At 56.0% G+C, this 16644-nt stretch overlaps 1 protein-coding gene across 3 annotated transcripts in view; it reads right to left on the reverse strand.

The window, feature by feature from the left end:
* Positions 1 to 2822: 2822 nt before the first annotated feature.
* The window catches only part of SLC66A2 (solute carrier family 66 member 2), a 45503-nt gene continuing 31681 nt past the window's right edge, over positions 2823 to 16644 (reverse strand). For all 3 annotated transcript variants that reach the window (XM_040264395.1, XM_040264392.1, XM_040264393.1), the window contains 2 exons: positions 16234 to 16450; positions 2823 to 3306 (listed from right to left, as the gene is read on the reverse strand). In XM_040264395.1, coding sequence (XP_040120329.1) covers positions 3099 to 3306; positions 16234 to 16450 — 425 coding nt within the window. In that variant the 3' untranslated portion in view covers positions 2823 to 3098. The remainder of the gene's footprint in view (positions 3307 to 16233; positions 16451 to 16644) is intronic.

A 16644-nucleotide genomic window follows, 5' to 3' on the forward strand; every position in this document is an offset into this window, starting at 1 on the left:
GACAGTCTCTGAGTCCTGCAAGACACATGCGCCACGACTGCTTCCTGCCAGAGCTCTCTGGTTTGTCCGAACACATCTGTACACGTTTAAAGGGGGTGGTCTGTATCGGTGACATTCCAGGGACCTTCAGCAAACAGCCCCCTACCCTCAGGGCTGCTCCTGCACATGCTGTAACCTCCCTGGGCCACGACTGGCCCTCCACCACCCCAGCTGACCCCTGGGGGCTCAGCGATCCACTCGGATCCAAAGGGCCACTCCAGGGCTGAACATGCTCTACCGTCAGCGATGGGGGTCTGAAACCCCCATATCTGCTGCCAAAATAGGCCCAACTCCGGTGCCTCTTACTTCAGGGGAAAATGCCCCCCACCCAGTTTCCTCCCAGCCAGCTGGAGTCCAGGACGGGCAGCGAGCGGCACGTGGGCTGTGGGCAGGCGGGCGGCTCTCTGAGCTGTTCACCTGCTCTCACTCTGAGTGGACGCGGTCACTTGCCCAGGAGCTGGGGCAGCAGCACCATCTCGTTCCCATTTCCAAAGTGTCCCCCTTGTTGAGAAGAAGAGCTGTGAAAGTGACCCTCATATATTTTTCTCACTGGGAGCCCCAAGTGGAGTTACTATTAAAAATACCTCCCTTGCCCTAGTGGACGGCTTGTCCAGGGCCTGGACACAGAGCCCTCTTGGCCCGTGTGGCACCAGGCCCGGGAAGCCACCTGCTCTGCTCTGTCTTGGAAGGGCAGCTCCTCAGAGGAACACAGGAGCTGCTTCCGAGCTGGTTCTCTGCTCATCGGTCAAGTCACAGAGGAGGCTACAGGTAAGTTTTCAGGAACAAAGATGGGTTCCCCAAAAAGGCACCCCATATATTTTTTTGCCTTTTTTAAAAAGTATTTAAACTTTTACTTAATAATTTTTAATTAAAAGTTATTCTGAATTAACACATTATCAGATGGAAAATAAACATCCATGCCAGAGCAGCACTCCTGCCTTGCACCACTCAGTACGGGGAATCCAGTGTCCACACTGAGACTCTGTGCTGCCCGAGGTGGCTGTGTCAACTATCACCAGCTCGGGTCAGCTCCAGTGGCCGACTTCACCCTCGGACGCTCCAGGGCTGGCGTGACTCATTGAAAAAACTTAATTCACTTTCATATATCTTGACTTGGTGGGTTTTCTTCGCCTTGCCCCCATTGTAAATGCTCTAAAACAAGCTGCTTAGTAGAAACAGCTCCAACTTGACCTTCTATACAGAATTGTGCATTTTCCTTGAAATACCTCTTCTGGCCTTTGTAGGAGACACTCCCCAACCTCTTGAGACATTCTGTTGTCAAGGGAACTGTGTGAACTGGTGGTGACCAGGGGGCTGCCTCCTTCAGCCTGGTCCTGCTGGCCCAGGGCGGTCACTGTCCGAGGGATCTGAGGGGCGACCCTGGTGTCACAGGCGTCTTGTCCTCAGGGATCTGAGGGGCAACCCTGGTGTCACAAGTCAGCACTTTCCCCCAGGGATCTGAGGGGCGACCCTGGTGTCACAAGTCAGCACTTTCCCCCAGGGATCTGAGGGGCGACCCTGGTGTCACAGGCGTCTTGTCCCCAGGGATCTGAGGGCAACCCCAGTGTCACAGGTCAGCGCTGTCCCCAGGGATCTGAGAGGCGACCCCGGTGTCACAGGCCAGTCCTTCCCCCCACGGCAGGGTGCCGGCCCAGCACTTCCCTGGGATCCCGAGGTGAAGGACACTCCGTCCCTTGACTCTGCCCTGGGCCGTGCTCCGACTCCACTCACGAGGCCACACTGGATCCGCAGCAGTTTATTGAGTTAAAGTCACCCTGACAGGACCACGGGGCTCCCACAAGGGGCACGCACGGCACCGCCGCACCCGGTGACAGACATCTCCTTTCATTTTAAAAAATAAACATTTTCAGAGCATTTTGCAGGCCAGAGAGCTGCACGGGATCCTCAAACATTCAGGAGCTTTTGAGGAAAAGTCAGGAGGAGAAGACAGCTTCGCACGCCTTCCACTGACCACACAAACGCGGGTGCTTTGGTAGCAGCCCGGGGAACGTGGACTCCACAGGCCCTCCACCCAGCAGGAGGGGAAGTGCCTGTGGGAAGCCTGCAGAAGCGTCTAGAACACTTGCCTGGGAGGCTGAGAAGCCCGTGTAGACTGAAGAGGGCCAACGTCAGACACAGCAGACGCAGAGGGCTGTGCAGAAGATGGAGGCAACAGCGGGGCCTCTGCACAGCACTGGGAAGCCTGCCCCGCCGCCCCCTGCCCTGACCCACAGGTGCCTCCAGGCCTGGAAGACGGACGCCTTGGACTGTGTCTGCAAGGGCACGATTCCCAGAGGGAAGGGATGCCTGGGGCAGCCCAACCCCGGACCTGGGCCCCCAGCCTTCCTGGGTGCGCCTTGGGCCCACCAGCACCCAGGCCCCCCTCCCAACACCCCAGGCCCACGCCAGCCACAGCCTGGCCAGATGCGATTGAGTCCCCAGCAGCCTCACCAGAAGGGGCTGGTAGAGCAGCAAGGCCAGCAGGGCCTGGAAAGGTGCCAACCCGGAGTGAGGAAGCTGGAGCCCTGTGTCCCACGTGGCCCAGCCCGACGCTGCGGTGCGTCACCCCGGCCGGCCTGAGACTGCGGGCCCCTCGGGCAGGGACCCGGGCTCCCCGGTGCTGTTTCTCACTCCCACCCCATCTCGCCCCTCCTGAGACCCCCTGGCCTGGCTGCAGGCCCCCCCACCTGCCACATCAGGGCCCCGGGGCCCGAGACCTGGAGGTTCCCAGAGGTCCCGGGTCCCGCGGGGCGCAGGACTGCCCCCCGGGGCTGTAAGCTTGCCCCAGGTTCCCCAGTTGTGTCCTGAGCTGAAGTGGAAGAGAGGCCTGCTTTCCGTTAGCTTCAGAGCGCGGCAGCCCCACCTGGGGAGACCTGCTTGTGGAGTCCTGGGCGGCAGAGCGCAGCGTTGGCCCCCAGGCCCCACCATGCCCAAGAGCCAGAGGCCAGGCGAGTCCCCCACGGCCGGGCCTGTCTTGGGGCTGTGGTGCCTGGTGCCCACGTGGGGCACAGGTGGCCGGGCCAGAAGCCCTGGTCCCACGTCCTCATCCTCTGGCCACCTCAGAGGGCCTTGGCGCTGGCGGGGTGGGCCGTGTGGGGAGCTGGCTTCAGAGGGTAGCGGGTGAACACGTAGGCCTGCCCCAGGATGGCCAGGTCCACCAGCACCTGCAGCAGCCCACACACCGAGAACTGTAGGGGCGCCCCGTTCAGCAGGAAGTAGGCCGTCTTGAAGGTGTCGCCACTCGTCCACATGAGGACCATCTTGATGCTGCAGAGACACAGAAGCGGTCAGGGGTCACAGATCAGGGTCAGGGGACTTAACCCAGGGGTCAGTCCGGGGACATGCCAGACTCCGGCCCACCCTCCTGTCCTGGCCGTGAAGCCACCACACACGTGGCCGCGGGGACAGGAAGGCCCTCGAGCAGGAGAAGCCTCAGGTCTGTGGGGCAGAGAAGGGCGCCGCAGGGCCAAGCTCACGTGGGCTCACAAATGTCCGTCCTGGCTGCAGGCACAGCAGGTGTGTGGCCCTCAGGTGACATGCTATGGCCTCAGGTGGGAGAGGCCTGTCACACCATGTCCCACAAGCCAAGCTCGCAGCACGAGAACTGGCCTGAGGGGCAGCCCTCTGCTCCCCAGACCTGCACCCAGGGCACTGAGCAGGAAACCAGGGGCCTCTCTTGGGAACTCCTGGCTCAGCCAGGCTCAAGCTCCAAAGATAGCCTGACGGTAATCCCCTTCTGGTCATCGATGTCACGCCCAGAGTCTCAGACCAGTCCTTGGAGCACGTCTGCACACACCTCTCCACGTCTAACACCTAGCTGGCCAGGTAGCACCCGCCAGCACATTGTTTCCTGCATAAAATGTTTAAATCAGACCCATTTCCACAGCAGGCAAACCTTATGTGGCTAATTAAGCCAGGCCAAAGTTTGTGGGGGCAGCTGCCTCTCGGCTGTGAGGACCCCAGGGATAGGATGAAGGTCTGAGCCATCTATGCCGAGGGCAGGGCAGGCACTCCGCGCTCCTGAGGTGGCCCCATCCACCTGGGGCTGGGAGGCCTCTGACCCCAGGCCGGTTCTCACCAGTAAAGCCAGGCAAGGGGCCATGACCTGTATCCAGGGCAGTGATCCCCACATCCCCAGCTCTGTCCACTGGAGCATCAGACGGACCACACAGAAGCAGGGCAGAAAGTGGACAGTTCCCCCAACCTGCACTCTCGAAAGCTGGAGCTTCCAGGACCCTTAGGAGAATGGTTCAGGCTGAGGCTCCAAGCCCGGCCCCCATCCACCCTGCGGCCCGGCGTCTGCGTCCAAACAGCCCTGCAACTCTTGCTGGGTTATCGTGTGGGCTCACACAGTGTTTAAAGACTTTGGTTCTTAGTTAGCTGATATAAATCTGCATTTAAACAGCAGGATCACTATACATCATCAGTCCTTTTTCTCTGGCTGCTTTCGCCATTTGACTTTGGTTTCACAGTCTGTGACAGAATGCATGTTTGGGACTTGCTGAGTATCTTAAAATCCATACATGGATCTTGCACTAAATTTGGGAAGTTTTCAGACATCATTTCTTAACTCTTCTGCGCCACTCTCGTCTCTCCTGTTAGACATCTTGCTGCTGTCCCCAAGTCTGTTCTTTTTTCCCCCCATTTTTTTTCCTGTTGTTCAGAACGGATGATTTGTATCAATCTTCAAGTTCACTGATTTGTCCTCTGTCGTCTCCATTCTACTAATGAACTATGTTTTCTGTTCAGCTACTATATTTTTCAATTTAAAAATTTCTAGTTATTTCTCTCATAGCTTTTATTTCTCCCCTGTGATGGTCTATCTTTGCATTGATTTCAGGAGTATCTGCTATTGCTCTTTAGAGAATAGTTACACCAGTGCCTTTAAGATCTGGTAACTCCAGTCTCTGTGTCGATTCTTTGTTGTCTGTGGTCTTTTCTTTTGAGAGTTGTTGAGATTTTCCTAGTCTTCATAGTGAGTAATTTTGGTTAACATCCTGGAGATTTTTAACACTAAGTAAGGAGACTCTGTCTTACTGCAATCCTGTGGAGAATGTTGGTTTTTTGTTGTTGTTCCAGCAGGAAACTGACATGGTTAAGTTCGAGCTGCACGTTGTGGCTGGTATTTGGGGACTATGGCTGAGTTCAGTTCAGTTTTCAAAACCACTCAGATCTGCACAGCATGGCCAGCAGTCAGTGGCCAGCATGGGACTTGGGTGGCGGTCTGCCCAAAGGTCCTGGGGGAACCCCTTTCCACGCCCTAGACAGAAAGCTTTCTGCCCTGTGCACCTTTCTGGGCTTGGGGCTGTGCAGGAGTCCAGAATGACAGACGTGGGAAAACAAGATGCGTCCTGCCATTCACGTAATGCGTCCTCCCACAGTCCGCCCGCTCCTGTACCCAGGGCTGCTCCAGCCATCCGGTCCTGTCTGTCTCACCCAAGGGAGACATGGGCCCAGCATGAAAACACCTGAGGTTGGTAGTCTGGGGAGCATCCATCCTGAGTGTACTGGCCTCTGCTGACTGGTCCCTGTGGATGAGACCTATGGGCCCTGGACAGAGGCTGAGGACCGGGAGGGAGGGTGTCTTGTTGCTGTTCTCTCTTCTATGTGGCATCTTTCCCCACAAACTTGTGCCCCTCTCTCCATCTGAATTCTGTCCTGCTCTGCAGCACCAACTCAGAATTTGAGAGTGAAGTAGTAGTGTGCCAAGTGGCCTGCAGGAGACTCTACATCATGGACACGGAGGGGACTGGATGGGACCACCCACAGCAGTGTTTGGAAGGAACAGCAGGTGGGGGTACAGGGGCTGCCTGGCAGCGGCAGACCAGAGCGGCAGAGATGCCGGCCTGCCAGCGAGGCTGCTCACAGCTCTCCAGCTCAGAGCACTTCCATTTCAAAGGAAACCCACCCCCACAGAGCAAGCATTTCCAGGAGAAGCTCTGACAAGCAACCACAATTTCTGCAAACAGCTGTGAAGATGGGAAGAGAACTAATGTCATAAATGAGTCTAGTTCCATTCTACAGCATTAAGAGCTAAGGCACAGTCTCCCCTAGAGACACCAGAACTTAACAGGAGACCCAAAAACAGACACCACGTGGTTGCCTGTGCAGTGCCCCATTTAGAGAGGAGATGCTGAGGCGCAGAGAGGTTGGGTGACTCACCCAAGGACACACAGCAAATGCCTCGCAGGGTGGGAAGGCCGCAGAGGGGTGGCAGAAGGCACAGCTGAGCCCGTCCCAGCTGGTGTCCCTCTGGGCTTCAAGGCCCAGGTGCACCTTCGCCCTACCAAGTGGAGATGTGCGGTCAACGCCGAGAGCTGGGCTCTGCCTGACACACACACACACATTTTTAGCCGCCCAGACGCCTCTCCTGGCCTTGGCCCTCAGTTGGCTCTCGCCCCAGAAGCAGGAATCTGACAGCCTTCCGAGGCCCCATGACCAGCCCTGCGTGTTGAGGGCTCAGGGCAAATGTTTAATCAAACTGTTCCTCCCAGTCCAAGTACCACCCTGAGCCGCGGGAGCCCATGTGCCAGGAGTGGACACTCTTGACGTACAAGCTCATGTTCTGAACCACCTGGTCACCCTGGACCCGGCCCCCGTCTCCCCGACGGGGTCAGGTCACCTGTTACCCTCAACAGCTATCAGGTGGGCAAGCTGTGAGGCCCAATTACCACCGTCCAGCAGGCCAGGGACATCCTAGTGTGTATCAAGGCCGGAGTGTGCCCAATGCACATGGCGGGGTCTCTAGGAAGACCCCTCCTCGACTGAGGGCTGCCAGCCCGGGGTTTGGACAGCACAGGGAGCTCAGGGCACGGAGAAGCTGTGGGAGCTGGTCTGGGCAGGCGGAGACTGTCCCCAGGCTGCATTCTTCAGCTGGGGGTGGGCAGGGTGGGTGGCCTGGGAGCTGATTCCTTCTCTAGGTTCTTCCTCACCCTGGCCCCAACCCCAGCTGCTGCGTCCTGTGCCTGATCCTCCCCACGAGTTTAATCCAGGATCCCGTTACTTCATTCTTGGCACCAGCATTTTTCCTCCGAAACCGAGCAGCCCGACGACTATTCCTAAAATACCTCTCACCTCACCCTTGCCCCGTCCAGCTATCCAGATGCCTCTTCCCAGCCAGCGCCCACGCAGCAGGAGCCTCACTCCTGCACTGGCCTCGCTGGAGCCCACATGCGTCCCTGCCGCTCCTCACTCCCACCTCCGAGCCCGCGCCCACACCTCCCTCCTTCCTGCCCGCCCATCCAACTGCTACTGCTGCTGCTAAGTCACTTCAGTCGTGTCCGACTCTGTGCGACCCCATAGACAGCAGCCCAGCAGGCTCCCCCATCCCTGGGATTCTCCAGGCAAGAACACTGGAGCAGGTTGCCATTTCCTTCTCCGTTGCGTGAAAGTGAAAAGTGAAAGGGAAGTCGCTCAGTCGTGTCTGACTCTTAGCGACCCCATGGACCGCAGCCCACCAGGCTCCTCCGTCCATGGGATGTTCCAGGCAAGAGTACTGGAGTGAGGGGCCATTGCCTTCTCCGTCCCACCCATCCAAAGCTCCCCCAAAATTCAAAGCCTACCCAGAACACAGGAGTAGGTCTCTGTGACCAAGGGTCACAAGGTTTCTTAGGTGTGACACCAAAGGCATAGCAATTAAAAAAAAAAAACAAAACACTTCATCAAAATTCAAATCTTTTGTGCTGCAGTGTGAAAAGACGGCCTGCAATGGAGAAGATGAATGCGAACCAATAAGAATATTTAAAGATCTCTACAAGTCAATAAGGAAAGCAATCGAATTTTTACATGGGCAAAAATCTGCACAAACGTTTCTCTAAAGATACACAAACAGCCAATAATCACAGGAAAAGGTGTTTGATGTCATCAGTCATCAGGAAAATGCAAATCAAAGCCACAGGAGACCCGACTTCACACCCACACGGACGGCCATGATGAGAAGGTAACAAGTGCTGGTGAGGCTGTGCAAAGGCCAGAATCCTGCACCTCCAGCGGGAACGTAAAATGGTGTGGCCGCGACTCACCAGCTCCACTCCTAAGTGTGTCCAAGACAGAGGAACACATGTCCGCACAGAAACTGGCACACAGACAACACTGCTGTTCACAGCAACACTGCTCACGGTCGCCAAAAAGATGCCAAACCGCCCAGACGACCACCAACTGAAGAGGAGATCAGCAGAGCTTGACCTGTGAGCACAGTGACTGTCACTCAGGAAGGATGGACACTGGCCGCTCACTGTGCATGGCCTTGGGAGCGTGACGGAGAGTGAAAGCAGCAGGGAGGACCACGTGCCGTGTCATTCCATTTCTCTAACGCATCCAGAACAGACAGAGCCGTGGAGACAGAAAGCAGATCAGTGGTTCCGAGGCCTGGCCGAGGTGGGGGCAGTGGAGAGTGATTGCCAGCGGGCACGAGACTGCTTTTCAGGTGATGAAACGCCCTAAAATTAGACTGGCGATGGCTGCACAGCTGGGAATGCACTAGAATCCACTGGATGGGGTGCTTTAGATGGTGATGGTGTGACAAGTTACCGCTCCATGAAGTTATCTTTCTAAGTTCCAGGGCTTTGGTTGGACTCTAATTCCAGCCCTCCTCATCTCTTGACTGGCCCCTGGGTGTGCAGGTGTGGTGTGTGCTGTGGTGGAGGTGTGCCTGCGTGTGTGTGTGCACACCCACATGTGCACTCTAATGGGCATCATGCACGGCACCTCCACTCACGATGGCAGGCTCACCACGTGTCAAGAACGATACAGAGGACAATGGGTGGGGGGCTGGGAGTGACACACATGTGGCCCTGGGGAGACGCCGCCCTGATTCCCAAACAGCTGAGGCCCCAGGCTCGAGGGCAGGTCTGGAGCTGGACCAGGTGAGCACCTCCCTGATGCTGGACGCTGCTGTCAAAGCCAGGAGTGTCCCGGCTGGGACGAGCCAGCAGCCGGCCCAAACTGCTGCACCCAGAAGCGCTCCCGCCTCACAACACCACACACGTGACCTCCTCCTGGGGCCCCCGCAGCCAGGGCCAGCATTGTCTCTGAACACCCCTCCATCCGCCAGCCTCCCACCTGCTCCTCCCTCTCCTTGGTCACAACTGGATCCACCACTGGTTTTCCCCACGTTGGCCCCCTTCACTCGCCCCCAGGCTCTCCAGTAATTACTTGTTGGGGAACATCTTCTAATGCAGCAAAACGCGGAGGAAGGAGGAGGGAACTTGGCTCACAAGTTGCCTTTCAGGGCCGCAGTGCTAATTACTGACCTTATTTCAAAGCTGCGTCAATTTCTATTACTGGTTCAGAAGCATCAATTCAACAATTGCTTAACATTCTGTAAAGGGAAATCATTCAAAAGTACCTCCTGCATTTCCTCCAAGGCAGGGGCAGCAAAAGCATGCGTGTGAGTGTGTATGAATGTGTGCACATATGTGAATGTGTGCATGAGTGTGTGTGCACACCTGTGTGTGTGAGCGCACACCCTCTGAGCAGGTCCCCTGGGAGACGGATGAAGCTGGTCTTTGAGCAGGACCTCACAGCCCCTCCCCCCTCGCACCCCCTGATGGTGTGAGGCTGAGTGTCCCGCAGCAGATCTGAGCTGGCCTTGACTGCAGGGCTTCGAGAGTCCCGAGTCCCAGCAGGTCCAGGGCTGCTCCATCTTGGGGGTGAAACAGAAACCTCGCTGGGGGACACCTGAAGATGCTCAGGTCAGCCCATGCGGTGCAGCTGCTGGGCAGTGGGAGTGGGGGCCAGGGGCAGCCATGAGCCCGAGTCCAGAGTCCAGGCGTGGATACCAGAGAGGGCGGGAGGGCTCTGGTCCTGAGCTCTGGATGGGAGAAGCCAACTTCAGGGGGCTCCTGTGTCCTCGCCAGTGGGGCTGTCCACCGGCCAGGGTGTCGAGGGCTGGGGCAGGTTCTGGTTTCAGGCTGAACCGGGCCACTACATGCACACCCGACATGCCACCTTCTCTCCTCCAGGCTGGGGTGTGGACAGGCGAGGGGCACTTCCCTCACGACCCCACCCTCCTCACTTCCGCCTGGGAGCCAGCCATCTGCCCCCCAGGAATCCGGCTGCAACATGTCGGGCTGGACACTCAGGGAATCCCGGCCGCCAGGGCTCAGGCTCCCTGAACCCACAGGCAGAGGGCGCTGGCCCTGGGGGCACAGGTCAGACCAGCCCCAGCTGCACAGGGACACCTGGCATCTCCTGCTCAGGATCATGGAGTCGGACTCACTGACCTTTGACTGCCAAGCCATTCTGGGTGCTGGGGACACTGCAAGGAAAGAAGGCCCCTGCCCTGGGGACAGTGCGACAACCAGACTGATGGACTTTATCAGGGACAGAGCAGAGACCGGGCTGGGGCTGAGGGAAGGCCCCTGAGAGGACACGTAGAGCCCAGGTGCCCATGAGCTGGGCTGAGAGAAGCAGACTCTGGGGCGGCCTGTTTACACGGCGGACTCAGATTTAATCCACTGTCGCGTGAACACCCCTTCATCTTACAGGTTCTCTTACACAGACTTCTGTAAAGAAGAACTAATTTTACAGGAAACAAAACTGCATGAGGCCCCACGCCTGCACTCTCTCTCCAAGCACTCAGCTTGCTCACTAAGAAAGAGGGTTGTTGTTCAGTTGTCATTTCCGACTCTCTTGCGACCCCATGGACTGTAGCCTGCCAGGCTCCTCTGTCCCCGGGTGCTGGGCCTTTAAAAGCACACAGAGAAAGGTCACCCTGCACAGACCCCGGCTCGATGCCCAGGAGCAAGGAGCACAGCCCTGCCCTGAGCCTGGGGCCCAACTGCCACCCGTCGCTGGCACAGCCCCACGTCACCTGCACCATCAGCTGGCAGGGGGCGCGGGCAGCAGTGCAGCATGGCCCCAGGACCGGCCCTGCAGACCCCCCAGAGCCCAGCTGTCCTGGGCTTTCAGAACCATCCATCCTCATCACGCTGCCCCAGAGCCCGCTCTCGGGCCGGCAGCTGCCTATTATCAGGTCAGTCTCCTTAACGAGGACAAGCGCAGTCTAGAGAGAACCCTGCAAGTGCAGCCAACTGGAGCAGCAATGCTGGCCTCCTCCGCGGGCTCGGGGCCTGCTCAGGACCCACCGGTTGACAGCCGGGCCTCCACCCCACACGGGGCTAGCGCTGCGGCACCTCCGGGCCTTCTCATACCCGCTCAGCCAGAGTGCAGGCTCCCGCTGCCTGCCACCCCAGGGAAACTCCTCTGCCTCTGTGCCCTCACACCTGCACCCCAACTCCTCACCCCAGTACCCCAACTCCTCACCCCAGCACCCCAACCCCTCACCTCAGCACCCCAACCCCTCACCCCAGCACCCTGACACCTCATCCCAGCACCCCGATACCTCATCCCAGCACCCTGATCCCTCACACCCACACCCTGACCCCTTATATCCCACACCCCGACCCCTTACACCTCACACCCTGACACCTCACATCCACACACCCTGACCCCTCACAACCCAGCATCCCTATCCCTCACACCTGTACCCGACCCCTCACACCCCTCACGCTGACCCTTCACACCCCTCACACCAACCCCTCATACCAGCACCTTGACCTCTCACATCCACACCCCGACCCCTCACACCCCACACCCCGACCCCTCACACCCCACACCCCGACCTCTCATACCCCACATCCCGACCCCTCACACCTCAGCACCCCGACCCCTCACCCCATCACCCTGACCCCTCACCCCATCACCCTGACCCCTCACCCCATCACCCTGACCCATTACACCCACACCGACCCCTTGCACCTGCATCCCAACCCCTCATCCCAGCACCCTGACACCTCATCCCAGCACCCTGACCCCTCACACCCCAGCACCCCGATCCCTCACACCCACACCCGACCCCTCATATCCCACACCCCGACCCCTCACACCAGCACCCCAACCCCTAACACTGACCTCTTACACCCCACACCCCAACACCTCACACCCCAGCACCCTGATCCCTCACACCTGCACCCGACCCCTCACACCCCTCACGCTGACCCCTCACACCCCACACCCTGACCCCTCACGCCCCACACCCCGACCCCTCACGCCCCAGCACCCCGACCCCTCACACCAGCACCCTGACCCCTCACACCCCTCACACTAACTCCTCACACCCCGACCCCTCACACCCACAAACCCCGACCCCTCACACCCCACACCCCGACCCCTCACAACCCACACCCCGACCCCTCACACCAGCACCCCAACCCCTCACACCCACACCCCAACCCCTCACACCCCAGCACCCGTCCCCTCACACCAGCACCCTGACCCCTCATACCCCACACCCCAACCCCACATCCCACACACCAACCTCCTCACACCCCACACCCTGACCCCCTCACACCCCTCACACTGACCCCCTCACACCCCTCACACTGACCCCCTCATGCCAGCACCCTGACTCCCTCATACCCCACACCCTGACCCCCTCACACCAGCACCTCAACCTCCTCACAGCTTGCGCCCCAACCCCGACACCAGCATCCCTCCCCTCACACCAGCACCCCGACCCATCACACCAGCACCCTCAGGAGGTGGGTGGGCGGAGTCAGGTGAGCGGGCACCAGGGGAGAGGGGCTTGCAGTCACAGAGCACAAGACCACACTCATCCCTCACGTCCTAAAGTCAAGACCTCCTCAGGCAGCACTGCCCACCCCCCCCACAGCCCCCCAGGGGGCCCCCCCAGGGGCCGGGGCCTCCGGCTGGCCCGGACGCGGGGGACAAGAAGTGGTCGCCCCCCACCCCACTGAGGCCAGAAGTGGGATGGCCACGCCTGTGGCTGCACTTCTGCAGAGCAGCCCCAACCTCTGCGGTCTGGCCAGGCATCTTTCCAACATCATCTTAGCTGGATGAGTCACTGCAGCCCCACCAGGGATGTGGTACCCACTGGGGCCTTCTGCAACTTTCGCCACTCGGTACAGAGTCTCTAAGAATTAGCCCAATTGGCTAGGTACCCGACGTGGTACCCACCTTTTTCGCCACTCGGTACAGAGTCTCTGAGAATTAGCCCAGCTGGCTAGGTACCCACAGTGGTAAATTTTCCAAGTTCATAAATGCATCCCCAAGGGTTCTCCTATTTCCCAAAAGTGACTTAAGAGAATCAACTATTTTAATCCTTCATTAGTTCATTCAACAAATATTTACTGAACTGCTGTAATTTTCCAAACACTGTGTCAGATGTTGGGGAAAGAAATGGATGGGATGCAGTCCATGTCCTCAAGGTCATCAGTCAAGCGGATGAGCTGGCAAGTTGAAACATGGTTAAGCTGTGGTCTTCCAGTAGTCATGTACAGATGTGAGCGGTGGACCATACAGAAGACTGAGCGCCAAAGAACTGATGCTACTGTGGTGTTGGAGAAGACTTGAGAGTCCCTTGGACTGCAAGGAGATCCAACCAGTCCATTCTGAAGGAGATCAACCCTGAATATTCACTTAAAGGACTGATGCTGAAGCTGAAGTTCTAATACTTTGGACACCTGATGTGAAGAGCTGACTCACTGGAAAAGACCCTGATGCTGGGAAAGAGTGAAGGCAGGATGAGATGGTTGGATGGCATCACTGACTCAATGGACATGACTTCGAGCAAAGTCCAGGAGACAATGAAGAACAGGGAAGCCTGGCGTGCTGCACTCCATGGGGCCGCAGAGTTGGACCTGACTTAGTGACTAAACAACAATAGGGAAAAACAATAAAATGACAATGGCTTTCTCATCAGAAGCCATGGAGACCAGAAGGAAATGGCACATTTTTCAAGGTCTAAAGGAAAAGAACTATCAAACCAGATCCTACATCAGCAGAAACATCCTTCAGATGAAAGGGTATCGAGACATTCTCAGGTGAGGGAAAAGTGAAAAAACCTGCCACCACCTGATACCCTTAAAGTCTGGTTTCAGAAATTTCTCAAAACAAGGGGGAGAAAAACACAAGAAAAGGAATATTGGAGTAGGAAGGAAGACAGCATATCATAAGCAAAAATAAAGGTAAATACAATAGACTTTCCTATTCCTCTTCAATTTTGTGCATTATGCTGATTGAAGCAAAAATTATAACATTATCTGATGTTCTAAATATGAATAGAGAAAATATTGAAGAAAATTATAAGTGGAGGGGAACATTTTATGTATATAATGTATAATGTATTAAATATATCATCAAAGGAGGTAAAGTTTCTACCCTGCATCCAAAGCGGTAAAATGATGACACAATTATGTGATACGTTATATGCATAATATATTACTTAGACAAGTCACTGAAAAATCTGTACAGAGGGACACTCACTCAAAAGCACTACAGATAAATAACCACTAAATAATAACTCCCCCTTCTCCCCTCCTCCAGGCCCTGGCAACCACCATGGTTCAGTTCAGTTCAGTCACTCAGTCGTGTTGGACTCTTTGCAACCCCATGAATTGCAGCACGCCAGGCCTCCCTGTCCATCACCAACTCCCGGAGTTCACTCAGACTCACGTGCATCAAGTCCGTGATGCCATCCAGCCATCTCATCCTCTGTCGTCCCCTTCTCCTCCTGCCCCCAATCCCTCCCAGCATCAGAGTCTTTTCCAGTGAGTCAACTCTTCGCATGAGGTGGCCAAAGTACTGGAGTTTCAGCTTTAGCATCATTCCTTCCAAAGAACACCCAGGACTGATCTCCTTCAGAATGGACTGGTTGGATCTCCTTGCAGTCCAAGGGACTCTCAAGAGTCTTCTCCAACACCACAGTTCAAAAGCATCAATTCTTTGGCACTCAGCTTTCTTCACAGTCCAACTCTCACATCCATACATGACTACTGGAAAAACCATAGCCTTAACTAGATGGACCTTTGTTGGCAAAGTAATGTCTCTGCTTTTGAATATGCCATCTAGGTTGGTTATAACTTTCCTTCCAAGGAGTAAGCGTCTTTTAATTTCATGGCTGCAGTCACCATCTGCAGTGATTTTGGAGCCCAGAAAAAATAAAGTCTGACACTGTTTCCACTGTTTCCCCATCTATTTCCCATGAAGTGATGGGACCAGATGCCATGATCTTAGTTTTCTGAATGCTGAGCTTTAAACCAACTTTTTCACTCTCCATTTTCACTTTCATCAAGAGGCTTTTTAGTTCCTCTTCACTTTCTGCCATAATACCTTCTATGAATTTGACAACTCTAAGCTCATATAAGTGGAATCACATAGTATTTGTCCTTTGTGATTGGCTTATTCCACTGAGCATCGTGTCCTCAAATTTCCCTACTGAAACCTGTGTAAGAATTTCCTTCCTGTTAAGACTGGTTAATTTTCCACTGTATGGACGGACCACGTTTTGCTTATCCATTCAACCACTGATGGACACTTGGGTTGTTGCTCTGTTATGAACGTGGGCTTACAATATCTGTTCAAGACCATGCTTTCAATCCTCTTATACTCCCAGAAGCAGAATTGCCGGGTCACATGCAGGAGACATAAGAAACTCCAGTTCAGTTCCTGGGTCAGGAAGATCCCCTGGTGGAGGGCAAGGCACCCACTCCAGTATTCTTGCCTTGAGAATCCCATGGACAGAGGAGCCTGGTGGGCTACTGTCCCTGGGGTCACAAAGAGTCAGACATGACTGAAACGACTTAGCACATAGTAGTTCTATTTTTAATATTTTGAGGAAATGCCACACTGTTTTCCACAGAAGCTGTACCGTTTTGCTTCCCATGAACAGAACAGAAGAATTCCAATTTTTGCACATCCTCACCAACTCTTGCTGTTCTTCCGACAGTCACCACCGTTTGAATGCATGAGAGGCAGTGTCTCTGCAGTTTCCACTGTATGGGTCTTTCTCCTCCTTGGTTAAGTTAATTCCTAAGCACTTTACACTTTCTGATGTTATTGCAAATAAACTGTTTTTGCTTCACTGGGGAATGCCTGGACCTGTTCCTGGTGGTGCCAAGTGGAAGGAGCTGCTGTGTTATCTCCTGCATTAAAGGCTTGAACCTTCTGCCTTCTGGAGACATCTGTGGACCCCCACCCCATCCATGGCTCGCAGTGAGCTGCTTCACAGGAGGGTCTTGGCCTCCCCTCACCTGCTGAACACAAACTCACCTGCTTGCACACCAAGAGGTCAGGAGACCAATGAACAAACTGAAACTGCTCATGGACTGGCAGTTTTCCCAGTAGAGCTGACCACCAAGCAGCCATACCTGAACATCTGATGTCTGCCCCTACCTCATGCCCTCCGTGGACTGGTGGCGGTGGTTGCGGTAGAGCTGCGGCACACCCAGCATGGCTTCAGTCAGCACGGCCAGGAAGCCCAGGGTCTCCACAAAGAGGGCCGAGTCAATGGACAGGTAGGTGATGTAGCCCGCCACGCCAGTGAAGGCCAGGACACACTGCACGTAGTCTGCAAAGCTGCTCCAGTGCCAGAAGTGGTGGGGGTCGAAGTCTAGGGCAAAAGAAACAGACGTGAACCGGGGGCAGGGTCGAGGGCGAGGTCATCGTGAGGAGGATGGGAGCAAGGAGGGCGAGGTCAGTGTGACGAGGGCAAGGTCAGTGTGAGGAGGGCGAGGTCAGCGTGAGGAGGACAGGAGCAAGGAGGGCGAGGTCAGCGTGAGGAGGGCGAGGTCAGCGTGAGGAGGG

The sequence above is a fragment of the Oryx dammah genome, unplaced genomic scaffold (genome assembly GCF_014754425.2).
Source record: "Oryx dammah isolate SB20612 unplaced genomic scaffold, SCBI_Odam_1.1 HiC_scaffold_22, whole genome shotgun sequence".
NCBI lineage: Eukaryota > Metazoa > Chordata > Mammalia > Artiodactyla > Bovidae > Oryx > Oryx dammah.